The sequence below is a fragment of the Mustela nivalis genome, assembly GCF_964662115.1.
Source record: "Mustela nivalis genome assembly, chromosome: X".
Lineage (NCBI taxonomy): Eukaryota > Metazoa > Chordata > Mammalia > Carnivora > Mustelidae > Mustela > Mustela nivalis.
In genome coordinates this window covers 25146650-25170579 of record NC_139040.1, presented here as the reverse complement: position 1 = coordinate 25170579, position 23930 = coordinate 25146650, and the positions used below count along the sequence as shown (strand labels likewise).

Below are 23930 nucleotides of genomic sequence, written 5' to 3'. Positions count from 1 at the left end.
TAGCCAGAGTAGTGCCAAGAGCGTGACTGACGGAGAAACAGTGGCCTCTGAGGAGTCATGTTAGAGACAGGTGCCCAAGACTTCATTCATCCAACTCAATCCATTCATTCCACCAGCAAATATTTACTGAGTACTTACTGTGTGGTAACACTGTGCTAGGCTATTAAGCAAAAGAACAATATGAACTCCAACTGGGTGGCTCAGTCAGTTAAATGTCTGCCTTCAGCTCAGGTCATGATTCCAGGTCAGTATTCTTTATATTATACCATCTTGAAAAATTAATCAACAAATACACCAAAACAATGAACTCAATCTGTTGTTTTTAAGACTTATTTATTTTAGGTGAAAGGGGCAGAGGGAAAGAGAGAGAAAGAGAGAGAGAGAGAGAGTATTAAGCAAACTCTGTGCTGAGTGATGAGCCCTACTTAGGACTTGATCCCACAACCCTGAGATCATGACCTGAGCCAAAACCAAGAATTAGACACTTAACTGACTGTACCACCCAAGTACCCCAATGACACTCAATTTTTTAAAAGATTTTAAAAAAAAGACTTTATTTATTTATTTGACAGAGAGATCACAAGTAGGCAGAGAGAGAGGGGGAAGCAGGCTCCTCACTGAGCAGAGAGCCCAATGTGGAGCTCGATCCCAGGACCCTGGGATCATGACCTGAGCTGAAAGCAGAAGCTTAACCCACTGAGCCACACAGATGCCCCCCTTTTTAAAGATTTTATGTATTTATTTCTCAAAGAGAGAGAGAGCATGGTGAGTAGCAAGCAGAGAGAGAAACAGGCTCTCCACTGAGCAAGGAGCCAGGTTCAGGACTCCATCCCAGGACCCTGGAATCATGATCTGAGCTGAAGGCAGACATTTAACTGACTGAGCCACCCAGGCATCCTAGTACTCAACTTTTTAATTCAATTTAAAAGTATTTGTTAAATGTGTGGCCCACAACATGCAAAATGGTGCACTGTGTGTAAGTGCCCAGTTACTGGTTAATGATGTCTGGTTATTACTCCATGAGTTCCAAAGACAGGACAAGGTGAAAGAGGCTTAAAGTGCTACCTGTGGAATTTTGGTAACATACACTTAGCAGTAAACAAGGTCAAATACCAGAAAAAGGTAGAAATTTCTTGACGCTTTCAAAATAAACAATTAACAAATACTGAATGCTTCCTCTGGAAAGTACTGATTACGGATTCTCTGGTAAGACTTAAAAGTATATAGAGGAAAAATTACAATCACTATGTTAATGCAGGGAGGGAGAAATCAACACACCATAGTCTCACCAAAGCCTGGTGATAGGTCTGGAATAGAATCAGATTTGAGGGGAGGAGTCAAGATGGCGGAGAAGTAGCAGGCTGAGACTACTTCAGCTAGCTGGAGATCAGCTAGATAGCTTATCTAAAGATTGCAAACACCTGAAAATCCATTGGCAGATCGAAGAGAAGAAGAACAGCAATTCTGGAAACAGAAAAACAACCACTTTCTGAAAGGTAGGACCGGCAGAGAAGTGAATCCAAAGCGATGGGAAGATAGACCCTGGGGGGAGGGGCCGGCTCCCGGCAAGCGGCGGAGCAACGGAGCACAAAATCAGGACTTTTAAAAGTCTGTTCCGCTGAGGGACATCGCTCCAGAGGCTAAACGAGGGCGAAGCCCACGCGAGGTCAGCATGGCCTCAGGTCCCACAGGGTCACAGAAGGATCGGGGGTGTCTGAGTGTCGCAGAGCTTGCGGGTATTGGAACGGGAAAGCCGGATACAGAGACAGAGCCGACAGTAAGCTCACAGCTCGGTGTTACCTTCAACCGGTCCCAGGCTCGGTGAGCTCGGAGCGCGGCCGGAGGTCAGGCAGACGGGAGTAACTGGGCGCTGTTCTCTGAGGGCGCACTGAGGAGTGGGGCCCTGGGCTCTCGGCTCCTCCGGGCCAGAGACCAGGAGGCCGCCATTTGTATTCCCGTCCTCCGGAACTCTACGGAAGCGCTCAGGGAACAAAAGCTCCTGAAAGCAAACCCGAGCGGATTACTCACCCCGGCCCCGGGTAAGGGCGGTGTAATTCCGCCTGGGGCAAAGACACTTGAGAATCACTACAACAGGCCCCTCCCCCAGAAGATCAACAAGAAATCCAGCCAAGACCAAGTTCACCTACCAAGGAGTGCAGTTTCAATACCAAGGAGAGCAGCAGAATTCCAGAGGAGGAGAAAGCCAAGCACGGAACTCATGGCTTTTCCCTGTGATTTTTTTTAGTCTTGCAGTTAATTTATCTTCTTTGTCATTTTTTGATTTTTTTTCTTGCCTTCGGGTAAAAATTTTTTTTTAACTGTAACTTTTTTCTTTTTTAACGATTTTTTACTAGTTTATCTAATATATATATTTTTTCTTTTTTATATTTTTCTTAGGTGTTTTCTTTTTTTTTAATTCTTTTCTTTTCTTTTTTTTTTCTTTTTTCTTTTTTTTTTCTTTCTTCCTTTTTGAACGTCTTTTTATCCCCTTTCTCCCCCCTCACGATTTTGGATCTCTTCTAATTTGGTTAAAGCATATTTTCCTGGGGTTGTTGCCACCCATTTAGTATTTTACTTGCCCCTTCATATACTCTTATCTGGACAAAATGACAAGACGAAAAAATTCAACACAAAAAAAAGAACAAGAGGCAGTACCGAAGGCTAGGGACCTAATCAATACAGACATTGGTAATATGTCAGATCTAGAGTTCAGAATGACAATTCTCAAGGTTCTAGCCGGGCTCGAAAAAGGCATGGAAGATATTAGAGAAACCCTCTCGAGAGATGTAAAAGCCCTTTCTGGAGAAATAAAAGAACTAAAATCTAACCAAGTTGAAATCAAAAAAGCTATTAATGAGGTGCAATCAAAAATGGAGGCTCTCACTGCTAGGATAAATGAGGCAGAAGAATGAATTAGTGATATAGAAGACCAAATGACAGAGAATAAAGAAGCTGAGCAAAAGAGGGACAAACAGCTACTGGACCACGAGGGGAGAATTCGAGAGATAAGTGACACCATAAGACGAAACAACATTAGAATAATTGGGATTCCAGAAGAAGAAGAAAGAGAGAGGGGAGCAGAAGGTATACTGGAGAGAATTATTGGGGAGAATTTCCCCAATATGGCAAAGGGAAAGAGCATCAAAATTCAGGAGGTTCAGAGAACGCCCCTCAAAATCAATAAGAAGAGGCCCACACCCCGTCACCTAATAGTAAAATTTACAAGTCTCAGTGACAAAGAGAAAATCCTGAAAGCAGCCCGGGAAAAGAAGTCTGTAACATACAATGGTAAAAATATTAGATTGACAGCTGACTTATCCACAGAGACCTGGCAGGCCAGAAAGAGCTGGCATGATATTTTCAGAGCACTAAACGAGAAAAACATGCAGCCAAGAATACTATATCCAGCTAGGCTATCATTGAAAATAGAAGGAGAGATTAAAAGCTTCCAGGACAAACAAAAACTGAAAGAATTTGCAAACACCAAACCAGCTCTACAGGAAATATTGAAGGGGGTCCTCTAAGCAAAGAGAGAGCCTACAAGTGGTAGATCAGAAAGGAACAGAGACCATATACAGTAACAGTCACCTTACAGGCAATACAATGGCACTAAATTCATATCTCTCAATAGTTACCCTGAATGTTAATGGGCTAAATGCCCCTGTCAAAAGACACAGGGTATCAGAATGGATAAAAAAACAAAACCCATCTATATGTTGCCTCCAAAAAACTCATTTTAAGCCCGAAGACACCTCCAGATTTAAAGTGAGGGGGTGGAAAAGAATTTACCATGCTAATGGACATCAGAAGAAAGCAGGAGTGGCAATTCTTAAATCAGGTCAATTAGATTTTAAGCCAAAGACTATAATAAGAGATGAGGAAGGACACTATATCATACTCAAAGGGTCTGTCCAACAAGAAGATCTAACAATTTTAAATATCTATGCCCCGAACGTGGGAGCAGCCAACTATATAAACCAATTAATAACAAAATCAAAGAAACACATCAACAATAATACAATAATAGTAGGGGACTTTAACACTCCCCTCACTGAAATGGACAGATCATCCAAGCAAAAGATCAGCAAGGAAATAAAGGCCTTAAACGACACCCTGGACCAGATGGACATCACAGATATATTCAGAACATTTCATCCCAAAGCAACAGAATACACATTCTTCTCTAGTGCACATGGAACATTCTCCAGAATAGATCACATCCTTGGTCCTAAATCAGGACTCAACCGGTATCAAAAGATTGGGATCATTCCCTGCATATTTTCAGACCACAATGCTCTAAAGCTAGAACTCAACCACAAAAGGAAGTTTGAAAAGAACCCAAATACATGGAGACTACATAGCATCCTTCTAAAGAATGAATGGGTCAACCGGGAAATTAAAGAAGAATTGAAAAAAATCATGGAAACAAATGATAATGAAAATACAATGGTTCAAAATCTGTGGGACACAACAAAGGCAGTCCTGAGAGGAAAATATATAGCGGTACAAGCCTTTCTCAAGAAACAAGAAAGGTCTCAGGTACACAACCTAACCCTACACCTAAAGGAGCTGGAGAAAGAACAAGAAAGAAACCCTAAGCCCAGCAGGAGAAGAGAAATCATAAAGATCAGAGCAGAAATCAATGAAATAGAAACCAAAAAAACAATAGAACAAATCAACGAAACTAGGAGTTGGTTCTTTGAAAGAATTAATAAAATTGATAAACCCCTGGCCCGACTTATCAAAAAGAAAAGAGAAAGGACCCAAATAAATAAAATCATGAATGAAAGAGGAGAGATCACAACTAACACCAAAGAAATACAAACTATTATAAGAACATACTATGAGCAACTCTACGCCAATAAATTTGACAATCTGGAAGAAATGGATGCATTCCTAGAAACATATAAACTACCACAACTGAACCAGGAAGAAATAGAAAGCCTGAACAGACCCATAACCAGTAAGGAGATTGAAACAGTCATTAAAAATCTCCAAACAAACAAAAGCCCAGGGCCAGACGGCTTCCTGGGGGAATTCTACCAAACATTTAAAGAAGAACTAATTCCTATTCTCCTGAAACTGTTCCAAAAAATAGAAATGGAAGGAAAACTTCCAAACTCATTTTATGAGGCCAGCATCACCTTGATCCCCAAATCAGACAAGGATCCCATCAAAAAAGAAAGCTATAGACCAATATCCTTGATGAACACAGATGCGAAAATACTCAACAAAATACTAGCCAATAGGATTCAACAGTACATTAAAAGGATTATTCACCACGACCAAGTGGGATTTATTCCAGGGCTGCATGGTTGGTTCAACATCCGCAAATCAGTCAATGTGATACAACACATCAATAAAAGAAAGAACAAGAACCATATGATACTCTCAATAGATGCTGAAAAAGCATTTGACAAAGTACAGCATCCCTTCCTGATCAAAACTCTTCAAAGTGTAGGGATAGAGGGCACATACCTCAATATCATCAAAGCCATCTATGAAAAACCCACCGCAAATATCATTCTCAATGGAGAAAAACTGAAAGCTTTTCCACTAAGGTCAGGAACACGGCAGGGATGTCCATTATCACCACTGCTATTCAACATAGTACTAGAGGTCCTAGCCTCAGCAATCAGACAACAAAAGGAAATTAAAGGCATCCAAATCGGCAAAGAAATGAAATCATCAAAAGAAATGAAATCTTGCCATTTGTGACAACATGGATGGAACTAGAGCGTATCATGCTTAGCGAAATAAGTCAAGCAGAGAAAGACAACTATCATATGATCTCCCTGATATGAGGAAGTGGTGATGCAACATGGGGGCTTAACTGTGTAGGAGAAGAATAAATGAAACAAGATGGGATTGGGAGGGCGACAAACCATAAGTGACTCTTAATCTCACAAAACAAACTGAGGGTTGCTGGGGGGAGGGTGTTTGGGAGAAGGGGGTGGGATTATGGACATTGGGGAGGGTATGTGCTTTGGTGAGTGCTGTGAAGTGTGTAAACCTGGTGATTCACAGACCTGTACCCCTGGGGATAAAAATATATGTTTATAAAAAATAAAAAATAAAAATAGATAAATAAAAAAGAAAGAAAAGTGCCAATTAATCAATGATATGACAATTTTGTAATATGCATCCTGATGTCAGAGATGTTAAAATGTGATGGGAAAAAAATGGTCTTAGAACCAGTGAAATGCAATAATATTTCCTGAATTTCTGTAGTGTTCTCTTATCCCAGATTATTTCTCTTTGCAACACTCTATCTGATATGATCTTGTACATTTTATTTATTGCCTTCCCTCTCCACTCTAGAGTTGAAGGTATATATAGGAGCTCCCCTCCCCCAGAAAAAAAAAAAGAATCAGATTTGATGTAATTTGTTAAGGGGTAGGTTTAGTGTTGTCCTGCCTGAAGGCATGTCCTCTGAAGGTCCTTGGCAGTCTTGTAATTCAATTTTAAGTGCTTTGAACTTTGGTTTGGAACCTGAGTAATAAAAACTGCTTAATTGTGTTCTTTTACAGCTTCTATTTTTTTAAGCATTATTTTAGCGAAAGTTCAAGTGTTTTACCAAGAGAATGATTTATGAGAGTCAGTCTAGTTTGTTGCAAAGGTAACTTTCTGATGGCGCTCTAGCTGAATCTGGATGTCACGTAAGATTACAAATCCCAGGAGGACAGCCCTTCACAGTGTTCTTATGAACGCAGAATTCTAATGACATAAGCTCCAAACTTTATATTAAAATGTAAATCTCAATCCCATAATATGTACATATGTGCCAGTAAGAGTTGCAAATACACATTTTTTACAAATATACATTTTAGGTCATCATATTAGAACAATATAACCATAATTAATAAAAATCTAAATAATAGGGAGACTCATTTAGTTCAAGTACCTCCCTTTCCCCTCACCACTGGCAGTTGGCACTGAAAAGAATGAGACAAATATCAACAATACAAAGCCATCTCCAAGCTTTCAGGTTTTTAATTTGTACACTGAGGCCCCTATTCAATGGCTTCAATATCTAAAGTCTAGTACAATCACAGTCGAAGTAACTGATCAGAATAATATCCTCCTGCATACACATGAAGTCTTAAACCGTTTAATTCCACATCTAAATTCAACTCTACAAACCATGGCATGGAGAAAAAAAGGGGGGACTCATACATTTTAGAAAGCCTTCTGTCAACGGATTTTGGGCTAATTGTTGTTAACTGCAGAAGGTTTTGAACTTACACTTCAACTGCATAACCATTTTATCTCAGCTAGTTTTTTACGGTATGGCAAAAACTATAAACCACTCAGACAAAACATTATATGCTAAAACTATCAAATACGTTTCCCCGAAAAGTAAAAAAGATACACAGCAATCAAGGTGGCCAGTATTCAAATTTGAGCCTTTTACAAATTTAATGTAACTGAAGAGAATGCTAAGTGCTACACATTTAGTAAATTCACTTGTTCAATAAATATTCACTGAACACCTATTATGTGCCAAATATTGTTCCAGGCTCTCAAGTTAATTGCCAAAGCGTGATGGCAGAAAGATGGCACAGCCAGCCTGACTGCATTTTTAAGTCAAATTGATCAGAGAGGTACCATGATCCATAGACCAGACAAATCGGCCCTGCTAATCATAGTGCAGACTGCAAAGCCATGCTGACCGTTGGCCCTGGCTGTGTGTTACACTGAGGACGCTTCAGAAATCAGCTTTATTGCTATCTATGCAAGAGGTAGTCTGAGAGAAGCAACTGAGAAACACAGAGCTTGCCAGCCACTAACACTTGCGAGCATACATGGGGCTTCAAGCATTTGGGGTGAGAAGCTATAAAAGAGGAGACATAAGTGTCCGCGTATGAATTTTAGATGCTGCTCCATATAGCTTCTTTTCTGTCTTGCCTCTCTATTATATACATCTATGTCTTGCTTAAGAAAATGCAATTCATAGAAAACAAGAGAGCGATTACATTGGATATTGATCCACCTCATTGTTTCTTTAAATCATATGTAATTATTTTTAAGTTAGACCTATAAATATAAAATGAAAAATTATTTATTATATATAAACTATGACCATCACCAAATATATGACATATACATGTATACGTATATATATGAAACATACAATATAATTCTCCATTTCTTATGACTCTCTCATTTTTCAAAACCACAGATTGCTTTTCTTCCAATTAGTGAAGGTGATTTGGGACTTATTTATTGATTAGTTTAAGACACGTTAGCATTTAGCCTGGTTGTACATCAATCTGATAATTTTTTTAAAGTGTTCTTGAAACTCTGGGCTTGAACCATTAATGAGGAGACATAATTGGACTTTACTGGTGAAGCCTTGTAAATGTCTCAGCTGAAGCTAGAGAAATGAATCTTAACTCAAACCTTTAAATTCTATGAAAGGTTTGGGCGTGTCCTTTTTAATTTTTTCTTGCCTTTGAGCTCATTTCTAACTGCTTTCTTACATGACATAAAAGACACAAAGGGTCATTTGCTCAAACAGATAAAGACTTGAGAGTAATAAAATTAACTACTTCATGTGTTACGGGGATGACTGGCACCAAAAATAGCACTGCATATGGTTCAGTTTAGACTGACAGGGCAGCAGAATCCTCAGCTTTTCATATAAAGGCTTCAAATGAGAATATTTCCAAGGTTCCAGGGGATTCAAGATTTATCTTCTGTCACCTCTAGACCCTTTCAGAATTATAATGAGAAAGAAAAGAGTTCTGAAAATAAATAGAACTTATTTGTATATGGAGCTAGTTCTGCCTCACAGATGACCAAAAAAACAGAATAACAGTTTTCTGACAGGACGGTTTCCTGACAGGACATGCTGGCATACCTCAGCGTCATGCCTCTGCAGATATTTAAAACTGCTTTTGACTGTTCACATGAATAAAAAGCTACATCTTGAAATGCCAATTATGAATCTTGCTCAAATCTTTGTAATCAAAGAGAATCAGCATGTAACGCCGACATAGTCTCAATCAACTCTCTGAACTGAAACCCTCCAAGATGCCTCAGTTTCCCTGTTATCTATTGAACCGAATCTTCAATAGTCTCTGGGTCTCAGCCATCTCACCTCTCTTGTTTGTCATTCAAATTATCTGACTTACCCTTGCCTGGCCTTTGTGTTAACCATATGATAAATGGGCCGCCAAGAGTTAAAAGGAAAAGAACAAAGCTTTTTTTGGTCCCCCATTGCCACAATCCCAGGGCTATCTATCCCCTTTGATCCTGCCCCCGGAGCTGAAGCAATTCACAGAGAGGAACCAAATTATGTACCTGAAAGAGGACAGTGGCTTTGTTTCCCAGGGCCTGGTCATCTATGTGACACCTCAACAGGGAGCCAGTCCTTTCGTTCTGAAATTATGCAGATCCTCAAAGGAAAGTACACAATTCCACTGAGTAAAGAGTTGTTTAAGAAGAGAACACCATTATCATTCTCCCTACTGTAGTGTAGGCTGAAGGAGCAGGAGGCTGGCTGAGGACAAAGCAAAGGCTGGCGCCTTGCACCCCCACCCCCTTCATCAGCTGCCCTCCATATGTGTAACATTCCTCAGGTGGGGGTAATATTCAATTGGCATTTCATAGGCCTTAACAGAGATGTAAGAAGAAACATTAGAGGGTTAAACTCAGTATTAGGCAAAGTCGGCTCAGGGACAGACAGCAGAAGAGAAATGGATGTGCAGAGGCAACAGATATTTTCAGACTGAGAGCAAAAGGCCACATCGGCCCAGAAGTAGCAAGGCAAAAGATTTGAGAAACTGACCTGCCTATGCCTGGATAAAGAATGTTCAACAGCAAGAGAGATGATCAAAGGTAAAATTGCACCCATGTAATATATATGTAATTAATGGTAACCCTGTGCTGTTTCGTAAAATTAGTTTAAGAATCTATAGAAAGAAGTTTTTCCATCAAATTTAGTTCTACTAGGTGAATACTACTCATTTGACAATGAATTGGTATTTAGGAAGTGGTGAATTGTACGGGACTAGGGTTACCTAATACTCGGAGCTATCTGATAAAGATAAAAAGGGGAGTTTTACAGAGATGATGGCGTTTAGGAGGATGTTTGCAGGTGCACGCTCTATACTCATCACTGTGAATACCCTTCCTCCATTTTTCCACCTTTCTGGCTCCCTTCCCTTCTCCAAAATCGTGTTCATAACTTACCTGAATGATATGTATCTCTGCACACATCAGCATAACTTAAAAATATCATTTGTGTGTCAGGGTGTGTTGTATAAATGTCAATATAAGGAACGATAGCCTCCCTTGTTAGAAACATAATCCAGACCATCTGTGGATTTAGCAGTGGGTGGAAACCTTCCTGGTTAATGATGACAGTAGTAAATCAAGGTGACATAATGCCAAGGGAAGGTGAAATTCAGGGGCTGAGTTTACTACTTGGCTGGCTCCCACCCCCAACGGCTTCTCCTTGTAGCTCCTTTTAGTGCTAAATCTTGGAAGATTTAAGTTGCATTAACTAAGTACAAATCAAATTCCCTTAGCAGAGAATCCTAACCCATGATCTATGGATGCAAGACTTCAAGGGCTTCCTGAGCCCCTTGAAATGCATGGCAGATATTGTATATATGTGCATTTCCTTCTGAACAGAAGATTCGGAGCTTTGATCAGATTCTTAAAGCATTTAGTGGTTTCTCCTCCTGTACCCCTTGCTGTGAAAAACCATTACTCTGAACACTGGGAGACACTATAGGATATTCCGAAGAATGGTATGATCTGATTTGTGTTTCAGAAAGATCACTGGTAACATACAGAGGAGAGTCTGGATTTTGCTTGTCCTTAGAAGAAGTTTCAACTCATCAGCTATGCATCCTAGCTCCCTTAAATCTGTCACAGCGTGGCACCCCAAAAGTACAGACTTTCCAGCTTTAGTTTGACCCTCAATACTGTTTGGGAACCATTTTCCCAAATGAGAATGACTATTCATTGCACAGTGTGGACATCACCAACTAGAGCCAAACCTAACAGTGTTGGGAAAAGAATATAGGCTTTAGTCTGAAAAAATTCATGGATTTATATTTTACATCTATTTACTATAATTGAAGGGTCACGATGATTATCTCTACATCAAAGAGTTATGATAAGGACTAAATAAAAACTATATGTGAGCCCACTCAGCAGAATGTTTGACACAGAGTTGTCAATAATATTTATTGCCATTATGATCTTCACATCTCCATCTTCTCTCTCACCTCTCCTGACCTCCAGATGTATTTGTCAAGAACCTCTCTTGTCACTCATCTGAAACTCCCGACTCAATCCACACTCTCATCAGATAACCTTGTCTCTATCCAAGACAATTGAGATCATTACAACATGAACTTCAACTTTTGCCACTCCACTTCAGAACTTATTTCCTATCTCAGAGGAGGCACCGAACCATTTCAAAACCTTTCCCTCCACCTGAGATCCTAAAACATTCTCCAATAGAGCCTTATTCCTGTCATCACATTCAATTGCTTCACTCCTCAAATCCTTATGATCGGGGATCTTTCTCTAAGATTACTGAAATTGTTTGCTCCAAGAATGTGAATCCCTGTCTTGGATGCACACTGCAATCTCCTGAGGAATTCTTTTAAATGCCTAGGTCTCATCTGTGGATATTGTGGTTTAATTCATCTAAGGACCAGTCTTAGCTCTGGGATTCATAAAACTCCCCAGGTGATTTTAATGCCAGCCAAGGTGGAGGATCTCTGGTCTAATGTCAGCAATGACCTTCTAAACTGCCTGTTTTACTGACTTTTATCAACTTTCATTCTTCTTGTTGATTCTGAAGAGTCTGATGATATTAGTCACATCTTTTGCTAGAAAGTCCCCTCCCTTGGCTTAAGTGATACCCTTTCCTTTTGGTCTTTCTCTGATATCTCTAGACCACCTCTTTTCTTCTGCCCATTATTTTAAGTGCAATTGTACCTCAGGGTATCATATTTGGCTCTCTTTATTTTGAACTGTACGTATTCTCCCTAGATTATCTCTTCCACTCCCACTGCTTCTGGAACCATCTATTTATAGATGACTCCAAACACACCACACACAGACACAGACACACACACACACACACACACACACACACACACAGAGTAACATCATTTCCTCGAACTTGAGATCTGAATTTTGAGCTGTCTATCTCTATGTGGTAGTTATGGCAGTGGGCTCTAATGTCGGATTGTCTGGGTTCCAATCCCATTCCTGTTACTACCTCTGTACTATTAGGCAAGTTATTTAGCATCTCTGTGCTTCACTATACTCTTCTGCAAACAGGTTGACTGCATAACATAATCCATCTAAAGTGCCTTACTTGGTGCCTGGTGGTTAATAGATGTTAGATTTTTCTCTTATAATCATTGTTATCATCTCCAAGCCAATTACGTGGTTCTAGCTTCTAGACTCCCATGGTACTTTACATATATCACTATTATAACATCAGTCACTTTGTGCCACTGTTGCTGGTTTATATTTGCCTTCCTACCATACTCTGCATTCTCTGAGGTCAAAACCTGTTTCTTATTCATCTATTTATCTTCAGAGTTTAACACAAAACTTGGCACAGATAAGCAGAGCACAGATAGAAAGCAGGTTTCATCTCAAGGAGGTTCATTTTAATTACTGTTGACAACCTACTGACAATGCTTGCATGGAATGCTGTGTTGATGGAAGTGTGAGGTTGCCGTTGGGCTCACCAAGAAAGAATACCATGATTTGATCAGGGACGTCTGCCAAGGGGCAAATTAGAGGGAGCAGTGGCCCAAGTGCCACTGACATTTCATCACACTTTAAGATAATATGTAAGTAAATATTTATCAAGTAAGTTTTATGAACAAATTAAACTGACTAACAGACATGAACCAAGTGGAGTTACTGCCAAATAACATAGTTTTCTTTTAGAGTCTAGGTCCTTTCTGGGTAGTCACAGATTTTTATGCCAGAAACTTGTGAAAACTAGAGGTACGATATGCTCACAACACTGAATTCATTAGAGGTTATCAAATGCTGGTAAAATTTTCATTTTATAGGCCTTGCTACCTTCTATTATACCTACCATCTGTGATCTTTAACATGTAAATACATATTCTAAGATTAAAAGTTCTTTTAGGATTTTCATAGGAACTGTTACCCAAAATGTCTATATGTTAAACAAATAATAGTTTATACTACTGCTAAGAGCTTGAAATAAGAATCTAAAAATGTGCTTCTCAAATTTGGGCTTCTGTTTGCTCCTTGAATGCACCAGTGGCAATGGTATTTGAGCAGCTTCTGTGGAATGAAGGGGCAATATTCCACTTACGGAATATTGCCTGGGGCAAGGAGGGGAGAAATAATAGTCACTCGTGTCCATTTACTTGAAGATTAACTTCATCCATCTAGCAAAGTACCTGAAACACAGCTGACACTAAATGAAAGCTTGATGAGTAAATGAAAAAAAAAATGGACAGATGGACAGATGGACGGATGGATTTACGGATGCATGGATGCCAACGTTTGCTTCCATGTAATCTTGGTAAATACAAATCAACAGTTCTAAATTTCTTCCACCAGATGGCGATAATGTGAGATTTAAGCTTAGGTTGTAAGACAGAGGAAACCAACCAACCAAACAAAAACCACATCAGGAGAAAAAGAAGCCACAAAAGAGCAAGAAGGCAAAGAGAAAATGTTTGTGTCAGATGTAGTATCTCAAGAGTCTGTGATTTTGTGGGATCTGTAACAGGTCCTCACTATACCTCTTTCACATTCATAATTACTGATCCATAAAATGGCTACATTCAAAATGAATCTTATTATAAAATTATAGGGCACTTCTCATAACTAAAATTATTATCTTTGGCTCATACATTCATATATTGATATTTTCATTTGGCTTATACTAATTTTTTTAGTTAATTGATGTCTCCCATGGAAGTGAGTCTGCTTCGGAAAAACCGCTAGCCTCTGGGCCTCTGGGAAATCTACCTTGGCTATTAGACCTGCCGAAAAGCACATAAAATAAGTTTGCCTAGGGCTCATCTAACCCATCAGTAAAGAATTGTGAATAATATTAGATTAGTGTCCATCCCTTAATTCGAAAGCTTTTGGAGATAAGAAAATCAGTTTTAGAATCCAGTACTTTGTGTGTACCTGGGGCAGTGGGTGCTGCTTTCTTGACAAACAAAAATAGGAATTTAAAGATATTTTCAGATGGGATTAAGGATTTCCTCTTATTAATATTTCCTCCAAATAAATCTTGAATTAGATGGCACAACCGCTTCCCTACAAAGTGAAACAAACAAACAGACTCAGGAATATCTCATTATAAATTAGATAGCACGGGGCACCTGGGTGCCTCAATGGGTTAAAGCCTCTGCCTTCGGCTCAGGTCATGATCCCAGGGTTCTGGGATCGAGCCCCGTATCAGGCTCTCTCTGCTCAGTCGGGAGCCTGCTGCCCCCTATCTCTCTCTGCCTGCCTCTCTGCCTACTTGTGATCTCTGTCTGTCAAATAAACAAATAAATAAAATCTTTAATAAATTAGCACATCATCTGGCCTTTTCTTAAGATCAACAGAATAAAAAGTCTTGTTAAACCTCTTTGTAAACCCTTAGTGACTGAAACAAAAAGAGGCTGGCAAGGTTGTCAGGGAAGGAAGTGAAGGGAAATTAATGTTTGTGGAGTTCCTAACCATTTTCACACTTACAATCATAATTGATACTTATCATATCCTCATGAGGTAGGTATGGAAGGAATATAGTGTAGTGAGTGATGGGAACTTCAGAGCCAAAGACTTGACTTCCAGCCCAACTCTTACCAGTTTTTAGCTGCAGAAATTGACCTGTTCTTTCTCACTCAGCCTCAGTTACCTTATCTGTAAACTGGAGATAATAAGTCATATTTCATAAGGTGTTTAAGGGGCGAATGTAGAGTACCTAGCAGAGTCCTGAAACAGAGTAGGTACTTGTCAAGATTTATTTTTATTATTATTTTTATTCTTAACACTGTGATTATGGTGTTGTTAATGATGATAATGAAGTCAATTCTGCAGATGAAAAACAGGCTCAGAGAGCCACTTGCTTAAGGCAGCATAGCTCATAATAGCCCCTAGCAGAGTGTCTGCCACTATGCTAGGTGCCCGATTATATTTGCTTTCTTCCTTCCTGACTTAACAATTTTCTGAGAATTTTATTCCTCAAAGATAATGACAATTCTAGGTTAATACAAAGTACTACCACCACATAAATATGTGAAAGTTATTAATATTTTCTTTTGCTCATGGGTAGTAATATATGGAATAAGACAACAAAGTAGATTTCAGACCTCAACAAAGAAGATGATAATTGGGTTCATGGTTTTGCCTAATGAGAAATAATTCATTTCCCCCCCTAAAAAACCTTATTTTCCCCTTAGATATCAGTAAAGATCAGCGAGTCAGTGACTGATAATATCCCAAGTTTCTGGACTTTCACCTCCTGGATCTTTATACTTGAGTATATATAAGTCAGTGCACCAAAGGATAGTGCTAGCTAAAAATTTAAATAGGTTGAAAATGTATTTATGTAAGTTCACGGATGATAGATTCAGGTTTTTGTCCTTGGTCTTTTTCTAGTCTCACTCTGCACATTCTCCCTGGGTGATATCATCCACCCCAGGCATTTCCTACTGTAAGATACTAAAGAACTCAAATCTACTTATATCAACAGTCCAGATTGTTCCTGAATTCTAGACATGCATTTCCAAGTGCCTGATAGGAAAATCAACTGGGATGTCACCCAAGCATCTTACACATAAACACGTCCAGAAAGAAATTCATTCTTTTCCTTTCTAAACCTACCCTCCTTCCTATTTTCCTTCTCTTAGTAAATGGAGCGTCATCTTCCCAGTGTCCCAAACTTGAAATCGAGGTGTCCTTTCCTCTGTTATCTCTTTCACCCTCAACAACTAATCGCTTACCAACTCCTATCAATTCCTCCACACTGAAATCTCTGTACTATGTTTCTTTACCTCTTCTGAGATAGCCAGAGTTTATACCCTCATTACCATTCTTAGCCTGGGCTAATTCAGTAGCTTCATAGACTGCCTCTCTGCATCCAATTTTTCCCACCTGCAATCAATCTGTTATACTGCTACTTATATATCCATAATTCTCTCCTACACTTCTCATCCTAAAAATCATACTCAACATGAAATTCTCCATCACTTAAAAGCTGTGGTTTTTAATACATCAAGGGAAAAAAAAGAACTCCTAAATTGGGCATGCAATACCTTTTTTGATCTAGCTCCAGTATACCTTACTCTTAGCCACACTGAGATTTTCACCATCCCAGGCCTTTTCACAGCTTTATTCTTTGGCACCTGCTGATCTACCCTCTTGGAATATCCTTTTCCAAGTAAGATCGTATTCAAATTTTAAGACCTAGATCAAATATTACATTTCTATGGACCCCAATTCCCTGTGTATTTCCATATCACTTTATTTATAAAAGTACTTACTACATTCAATTGCAGTGATTTGTTTGATATCTATTTTCCCCACCACATTATAGTGTATGGTTTCCTGCAAGCAGAAACTACTGGAGTCATCTCCAACCCTAGCACTGACTCAAGGTCTGACATATCCCAAGTGCTAAGTAAAAGCTTATTGAATACTAATAGGTCACTGAAAAAAAGTTAGGATGGCATCATAGAGAACAAACTTTCGTCTTCTCAAAATTTATTTTGATCACAATGCAGAGACAAAATATGAGGCTGGCTAGAGGCTCTTTACACTGACTCAGTACAAAATTGCTTATATTTTTAGAACAAACTGCCACTAGACGTGAATTCTTATTTAAAGTCACAACATATGAGGTCAAGCACTCTACACTTCATTCCCATAACCCATAACTCACAATTGCAAGTTCATATTCTATAAAAACAAACTTATAGAAAAATATTTTAATTGGAACTGTCCATTTGTTAAGGCATAAAAGAGCCAAAAATAGAAGAATAAAAATATTTTATAACAAATTTACAGTCATTAGCAGAACAAATAGGAAAGATTAAAATGAATTACTTGAAAAGACAAATATGAAACTTTTATTAATTATGATAAGAGCTAAAAATGTGTAATATAGCTAATATCATAAACATTTAAGCTATATTTAACGTTAGTATGAATATATAAAATCTTTGACTCAATTTAAAATTCCTCTAATGTAAGATTCTAATACTAATTAGAGTACAATAGTTTTCATTTATAATAACTGCATTTTACATGGTCCAGGGCAATGGCTGAGAATTTGCCCTTCTAAAAAGTTCATGGGTGATGCTATTGCTGCTGGTCTAGGCCTCACATTTTGACAACTGCTGATCTAGATAATCAAATGAATTTTTTTTCATCTCAGCATGGATTACTCTTTAAAAAAAAAGTAACCTGTGTCAATGTCAGTATTTAAAAAGCAGGTTTCAATGTATGGTAAGTACTTGTGTTTTGGTTGATAACAACTTATTCCTTGAATTAAAAATTATAGAGCACAGATTATATGCAAAGTATTATAGAAAAATAGAAATCAGTAAATAAATCATGATCTGCATCTTCACTGAGTGTACATTCTAGACAAGTATATACAAAAATAATAAAAATCAGAAATGGGCACAAAGAGGATGACAGTGCAACAAAGGCTCTGTGGCAAAGTTGCTGGGAGACTAGGCCTTGAAGATGGTTGAATATGGAGAAAGGGAGATGGTGGAGAAGGGCATTCCAACAGAAAGGTGATGGCATGGCAAAAAGACTGAAGGGATGAGGTAAGGTCCAAGGAGATCAGTTAGGAAAAAAAAAAGAGTTTAGGTGAAAGAAAATGAGAGCAGTGATAATGCTAATGGAAAGAAGATGGATTTGAGACAAGTAGAAATTAAATCTGCTGGAAGAGGCAGTTGATTAGGTACAGAAAGTATACATAGATGGCTGGGGAGAATGGGAGCATCATTAACAAATGCTGTGATGGAAAGAAAAGGGATGCAATTAGAGATGTTAAGATGACTGCTGCCATTTTAGATATATTAATTTAGAGCTGCCAGTGGAGTTGTCCATTCATTTGATAATGCTTAGCAGATAACTGAAAATGTAGGGCTAGAGTTTGGGAAAAATGATGGAGCTGAAGATAAATACTTGGAAGTCATCCAACTAGATGTGATCTTTGAGGCTCTCTGAGTAAAAAAGATGTCAAAGGGATGGGGCAGGGGCTCCTAGGTAACTCGGTCGTTAAGCATGTGCCTTAAGCTCAGGTCATTATCCTAGGGTCTTGGGATTGAGCCTGCATACTCTGCATCGGGCTCCCTGTTTAGTAAGAAGCCTGCATCTCCTTCTCACACTCCCCCTGCTTGTGTTCCTTATCTCTCTGTCAAGTAAATAAACAAAATCTCTAATTAAAAAAAAAAAAAGGGATGGAGCAGTGGTCCTCAAACTTGAGTTGCCATCAGAATCCCCTGGAGGGCTTGTTAAACCATAGATTGCTGGGTTTCCCCCTCAGGGTTTCTGACTCAGTAGGTTTGCAGTGGAGTCTGAGAATTTGCATCACTAGCAAGTCCTACGTGTGATGCCGCTGTTGCTGCTCCAGGGTCCCTAAGTTTAGAACCACTGATCTAAATAATCAAATCTTATTTTTTTTCATTTCAGCACTGATGTATTCTTTTAAAAATATATATTAACCTTTACTGGTCAGTGTCTTTTCTTTTGTGTAGTTAAGAGCATCTACCACTGCTTAACTATCAATCAAAAAGAATATGGCAATCATATTTCTATCTACGGGTTTTCTATTTATTAAAAACTGTCTTCTCAATTCCTAACTGAGAAACCAAAGTTGTCCAAAGGATCTGCTCTACATAGCGGCCATGGTAGGAAGGGTTCCAACAAATTCCTGTTTTCCCTTAGGACTGTGTTGCACAAAGTGTCCACATTTTGATGACAGACTTTCCAGGCCTTTGGTGGTCTCCACTAACATTTCTAAAGCTCTTTTAGAAGCCAAATATTTATTGAGACTTTGTCCCATATAGGCAATGGCTTGAAAAGCACTTAGCTGTTTATTTTTCATCTTACTATAAATTATTTATCCTTCAGTCTGTAAATGGCTATTTGTAGGATTAGACAACTTTTTTATGCTCTGATAAGAGGATTGTTGCATCTAAATTCATGCATAATCCATAAAAAGCACATGTAACCTACAACCTCGGCTGGACTGGCATATGAACAGATTCACTAAGCATATGTAAGCAGTGAGCATTATTAACCAGTTAACATCAGCAAATTTATTTTTGAAACATAAGTTTACACACACAAGCATTCCCTACTGAGGAATACTATTAGTTCTAAAAATCCAGTAAAAACATACCTTGAGTAGATTTCTCCACTTCTTTCCTCTTCCTGCTCTGGCTATTGTAATTCATCCTCAGCTCTTGGTTATACTCATGCAGAGTTTCTCTGGAGTTGTACGACTGTCTTGGTTTTCGTCCATCTTCACTTTCATCAGAAGAACTGGTATAAGCTAGATCCATTTCATGTTTGACTTTTGAGAGAGGCTGGTAGGGTTTGCAGTCTGTTTGCTCCATGTCTGATTAAGCAAGCTCAATTTCATGAAATGAAGGAAGAGGAACTCCTTTAATGTAAGCAGTCCTGGAAGAGAGGGAAAAACACAAGCCTTCTTAGATTTGTCCTTTTGAGAGGAAATGCATCTGGCAGATTCACAATTGGTTCTGATAATACTATCAAAGGAGTGAAGCAAAAGACAAACTAGATGACATGAAGCTAGCCTGAGGCAATAATAACACTCTGTGTTACATACACACATTGGCAAGCATTTAGGATTAAACTGGAGGTTGCAGCATCAGAAAATACTTGAGGTAGAAGAGAGACAACCTTCAAAATTATTTGTATTGGAATGCAAATAAAGGACAACATTTTCTAAGGTGTGTGCATGTTCTTAATGATAATGTCAGTGGTTAGATTAAAAAAAATTCTAAGATTTGAAAGTGGCCAGGAGTACAAATACTAACCTAGCAGATACCACATTTGAATTGAAAACTGGTAAGAGAACGACATTCAGAAAAAAAAGAAAAAAAAAAAAAAAAAACAAAAAACCCCACAGTCTTGCCTCCGGTTTAATACTGCATTTAAGAAAGGGGTTTTAGCAGGGCCTCGGGGCGCCTGGGTGGCTCAGTGGGTTAAGCCGCTGCCTTCAGCTCAGGTCATGATCTCAGGGTCCTGGGATCGAGCCCCGCATCGGGCTCTCTGCTTAGCGGGGAGCCTGCTTCCCCATCTCTCTCTCTGCCTGCCTCCCTGCCTACCAGTGATCTGTCTGTCAAATAAATAAATAAAATCTTTAAAAAAAAAAAGAAAGAAAGGGGTTTTAAAGAAGGGAAGAATCGTGAATGAGGGAGGCTCATGAAATAAAGTGTCCTTGAGGGGGACTGAGCTCTTCGTGTCCATATTGTGGCTTTTGAGCCTTGGGCTTGCAGAGAATTTTTAATGAGTTAGGTGGCAGTAAATTTTTGTTCTTCATAGTTCCAAGAGGATGTAAACAACACTTCTGGTGAGTATACTGGTATAAGAATTGGGTTTAGAGATAGAAATTTTAAAGCTTCATGATAAATCACTGAGAGACCCCGCTTTCCCCCACAGAATGCTGAGCTTGAAGTCGCTAAGGATCTTAGGGCAAGTAGAGGCATTTTCTGCCTTACCACAGAGAGGTTTGGGCAGGTTTGAGAACGTCAAATGCTATTTGAGATGTCCAAGTCCTCCGAAAAGCTTAAAGCCCTGTAAAAATTTACTTATTTTCATTCCTTACATTATTTTATAATTTTCATCAAATGCTGCAACTCTGCAACTTGGTCCTTTTCTGTGCAATGTTAAAAAAATCTAGTTCAAACCTAAATAACTTTATGATTTTACTTTGCAGTGAAATGGACTCCTTTATTTTTCTTAAGTTCTTTACCACAGGAATTTTTTTTTAAGATTTTATTTATTTATTTGAGAAAGAGAGAGAGAGAGAGCATGAAGGGTAGAAGTTCAGAGGGAGAAGCAGACTTCCATCTGAGCAGGGAGCCCGATGTGGGACTTGATCCTGGGACTCCAGGATCATGACCCAAACCAAAGGCAGCTGCTTAACCGCCTGAGCCACCCAAGCATCCCATAGCCACAGGTATTTTCAATGAAATCTACAGACATCTAGACTGTGGTTCCTAAATCATGTGCAGAATCTCGTTTTTTGGAATTTCTCTTGTGTGTATAGCAAACACAGAGAATACAGAAATTACTCAATAAAGCTTATGCATTGACTGATAGGCATTCAGTGGTACCTAATCCTTTGTAGTCTGAACAGTTTCATGAACTGAAGTATTGCTTTTCTAAGTGAATGATAAGGTCCTTGAAGGTAGAATCTGAGTCTTATGCTTCTTTGCAGCCCCCATACCACTTAACACTACTCTAGGCACACACATAGTAGAAACTAACACCTATCCTACAAGTTCCATAAATGGTCTATAGAAACAGCGAGTTTGGTATCACTTAATACCAGAGATGAACATAGTTGGAGAAAGCAAATCAAGTATTTTAAGTGAATATATACTGATGATTTGGCAACAATCTAATCTCACATCATCTCATAAAACACACTGTCTGTAAACTCTCCAACTGATAGCTTCAGCATAATCTCTCCTCTGAGCCACAGATGTGAATATCCCACCACCTACTCAGTATCTCTACCTGGCTTCTCAAACTTACTATGTTCAAAACCAATGTCCCAATTCCCATGGCTTGCCAAACCTGCTCCTCCCATGGTCTTCTCCATCTTGGTAAAAGGTAAATGGCAGCTCCTCTCTTCCATTTGCTCCTGCCACACACATGTAATCTATTAGTAAATTCTGTTGGTGCTACCTCTGAAATATATCCAGAATCCAATGACACCTCTCCACTTCCCCACTCCCATTTTGTTCACACCATCATCTCCCACCTGGATTACTGCAAGAGCTTAACTGATGTGCTGCTTCTACCACTGCTCTCGTTATAGCACATTCCCCACACTACAGCCAGAATGAAGCTTTTAAAATCTAAGTCATGTCATGTCTCTCCTTTGCTCAGAAGCAACACTAGTGTCTCACTTCCTTCAACAGAAAAGCCAAAATCCTTACAATGACCAACAAGATCCCCACAAGGTTCACCTTGATCTACCCTAACCTCTCTAATCTCATCTCCCAGTATTTCCACCTATCTCATGCACTTTAGGTGCATCAGCCTTTTCACGGTTTCTGAAAATCTCAGGTGTGTTTCCACCTCAGGGCCTTTGCAACACCCCGTTGTAAACCACTAAAAAGGGGTCACCTCTCATCCTCCTTACTATCTTTTGTAGCACTTATCACCAAATGACATACTATATATTTTGCTTATTTGTTTATTGTCTGTCATCTGTCTCTCCCCTACTAAAATATAAGCTCCATTAAGTGTTTTTATCTTTTCTATTCACTGTTATACCCCCCAAACAAGCACAATGTCTGGCATGTAGTAGACTACATGAAGGCAGAATCTGAGTCTTATGCTTCTTTGATCAATACTTGCTGAATGAACCGAATACATTGTGGCCCAGCATTCACAAGAGGGGCTAGAGAGAATGTGGAAATGTATAGGTCATTCTCTCCGCCCCCAAGGAATTCACAGTCCAATGCTAGTGATAAACAACTCCACTATCAAGCCAAATGAAAGGACTCATAAACAAAGACAAAGCAGTGTTTAAACACTAAAGGTGAGGATATTGGAAAAGACTGGACTTGATTCAGCTTGTCTGTTCATCACTAATGCCAACATAACAACCACTGAAATTCTATTGGGCATCTACGTGATGAAGGCCAATTTTAATCCCTCTCTCCTTAAGTTCCCATAGTATGTGCATCATAAGGTGGACAGCTGGCTGGATTTTAGACCCTGACTTTACTACAAATAGTGCAAAGTGAGAAACCTATCAATAGCAGACTTCTAGAAAAGTATCTTAGCAGCAGAGAATTGGACTTCCACCCATAAAAGGAGGCATCAGTAAAATTAATCTAGTTTCACTTGAGCCAACATGTAGGAGTTTTCATTCATTAAGGAATGAAAGTTTACCAAGTAGGGGTGGAGAGCTATTTTCTATTTTCCACATAAGGACATGAATGATGCAAAAATACCAATCAAGAGGGGCGCCTAGGTGGCTCAGTCATTAAGCGTCTGTTTTTGGCTCAAGTCATGATCCCAGAGTCCTGGGATCCAGTCCCACATTAGACTCCCTGCTCAGCAGGGAGACTGCTTCTCCCTCTGCCTGCTGCTCCCACCCTGCTTGTGCTCTCTCTCTGATGAATAAAGAAATAAAATCTTTAAAAAATAAATAAAAATAAAATCAGTTCTTTTGGGGCACTAGGTGGTTCACTCAGTTAAGCATCTGCCTTTGGCTCAGGTCATGACCCCAGGGTCCTGGGATAGCCCCACATCAGGTTCCCTACTCAGTAGGGAGTCTGCTTCTCCTTCCCCCACTCCCCCTGCTGTATCCCCTCTCTCTCTCTCTCTCTGTCAAATAAATAAATAAAATCTTAAAAACAAAATATCAATCAAGAACCTTATAATTAAAAATAACTTAATAAAATGCCTTGTTACTATATATTTATAAAGTATATATTAAAAATAACTTAATAAAATGCTTTCTGTTATATATATAGTAACAGAAAGCATTTTATTAAGTTATTTTTAATATATACTTTATATATATATAGTAACAAGGCATTTTATATAAAAATATATATATATAAAAAAATATATATATATAGTAACAGAAAGCATTTTATTAAGTTATTTTTAATATATACTTTATATATATATAGTAACAAGGCATTTTATATAAAATATATATATATATA

General features: G+C 38.8%; 1 protein-coding gene across 7 annotated transcripts in view; it reads right to left on the bottom strand.

Annotated features, from left to right (window-relative positions):
- Positions 1-23930, bottom strand: part of TENM1 (teneurin transmembrane protein 1) — an 801322-nt gene that overhangs the window by 543060 nt on the left and 234332 nt on the right. For all 7 annotated transcript variants that reach the window (XM_082717245.1, XM_082717244.1, XM_082717248.1 and 4 more), the window contains one exon: positions 19388-19668. In XM_082717245.1, the coding sequence (XP_082573371.1) occupies positions 19388-19604 (217 nt within the window). In that variant the 5' untranslated portion in view covers positions 19605-19668. The remainder of the gene's footprint in view (positions 1-19387; positions 19669-23930) is intronic.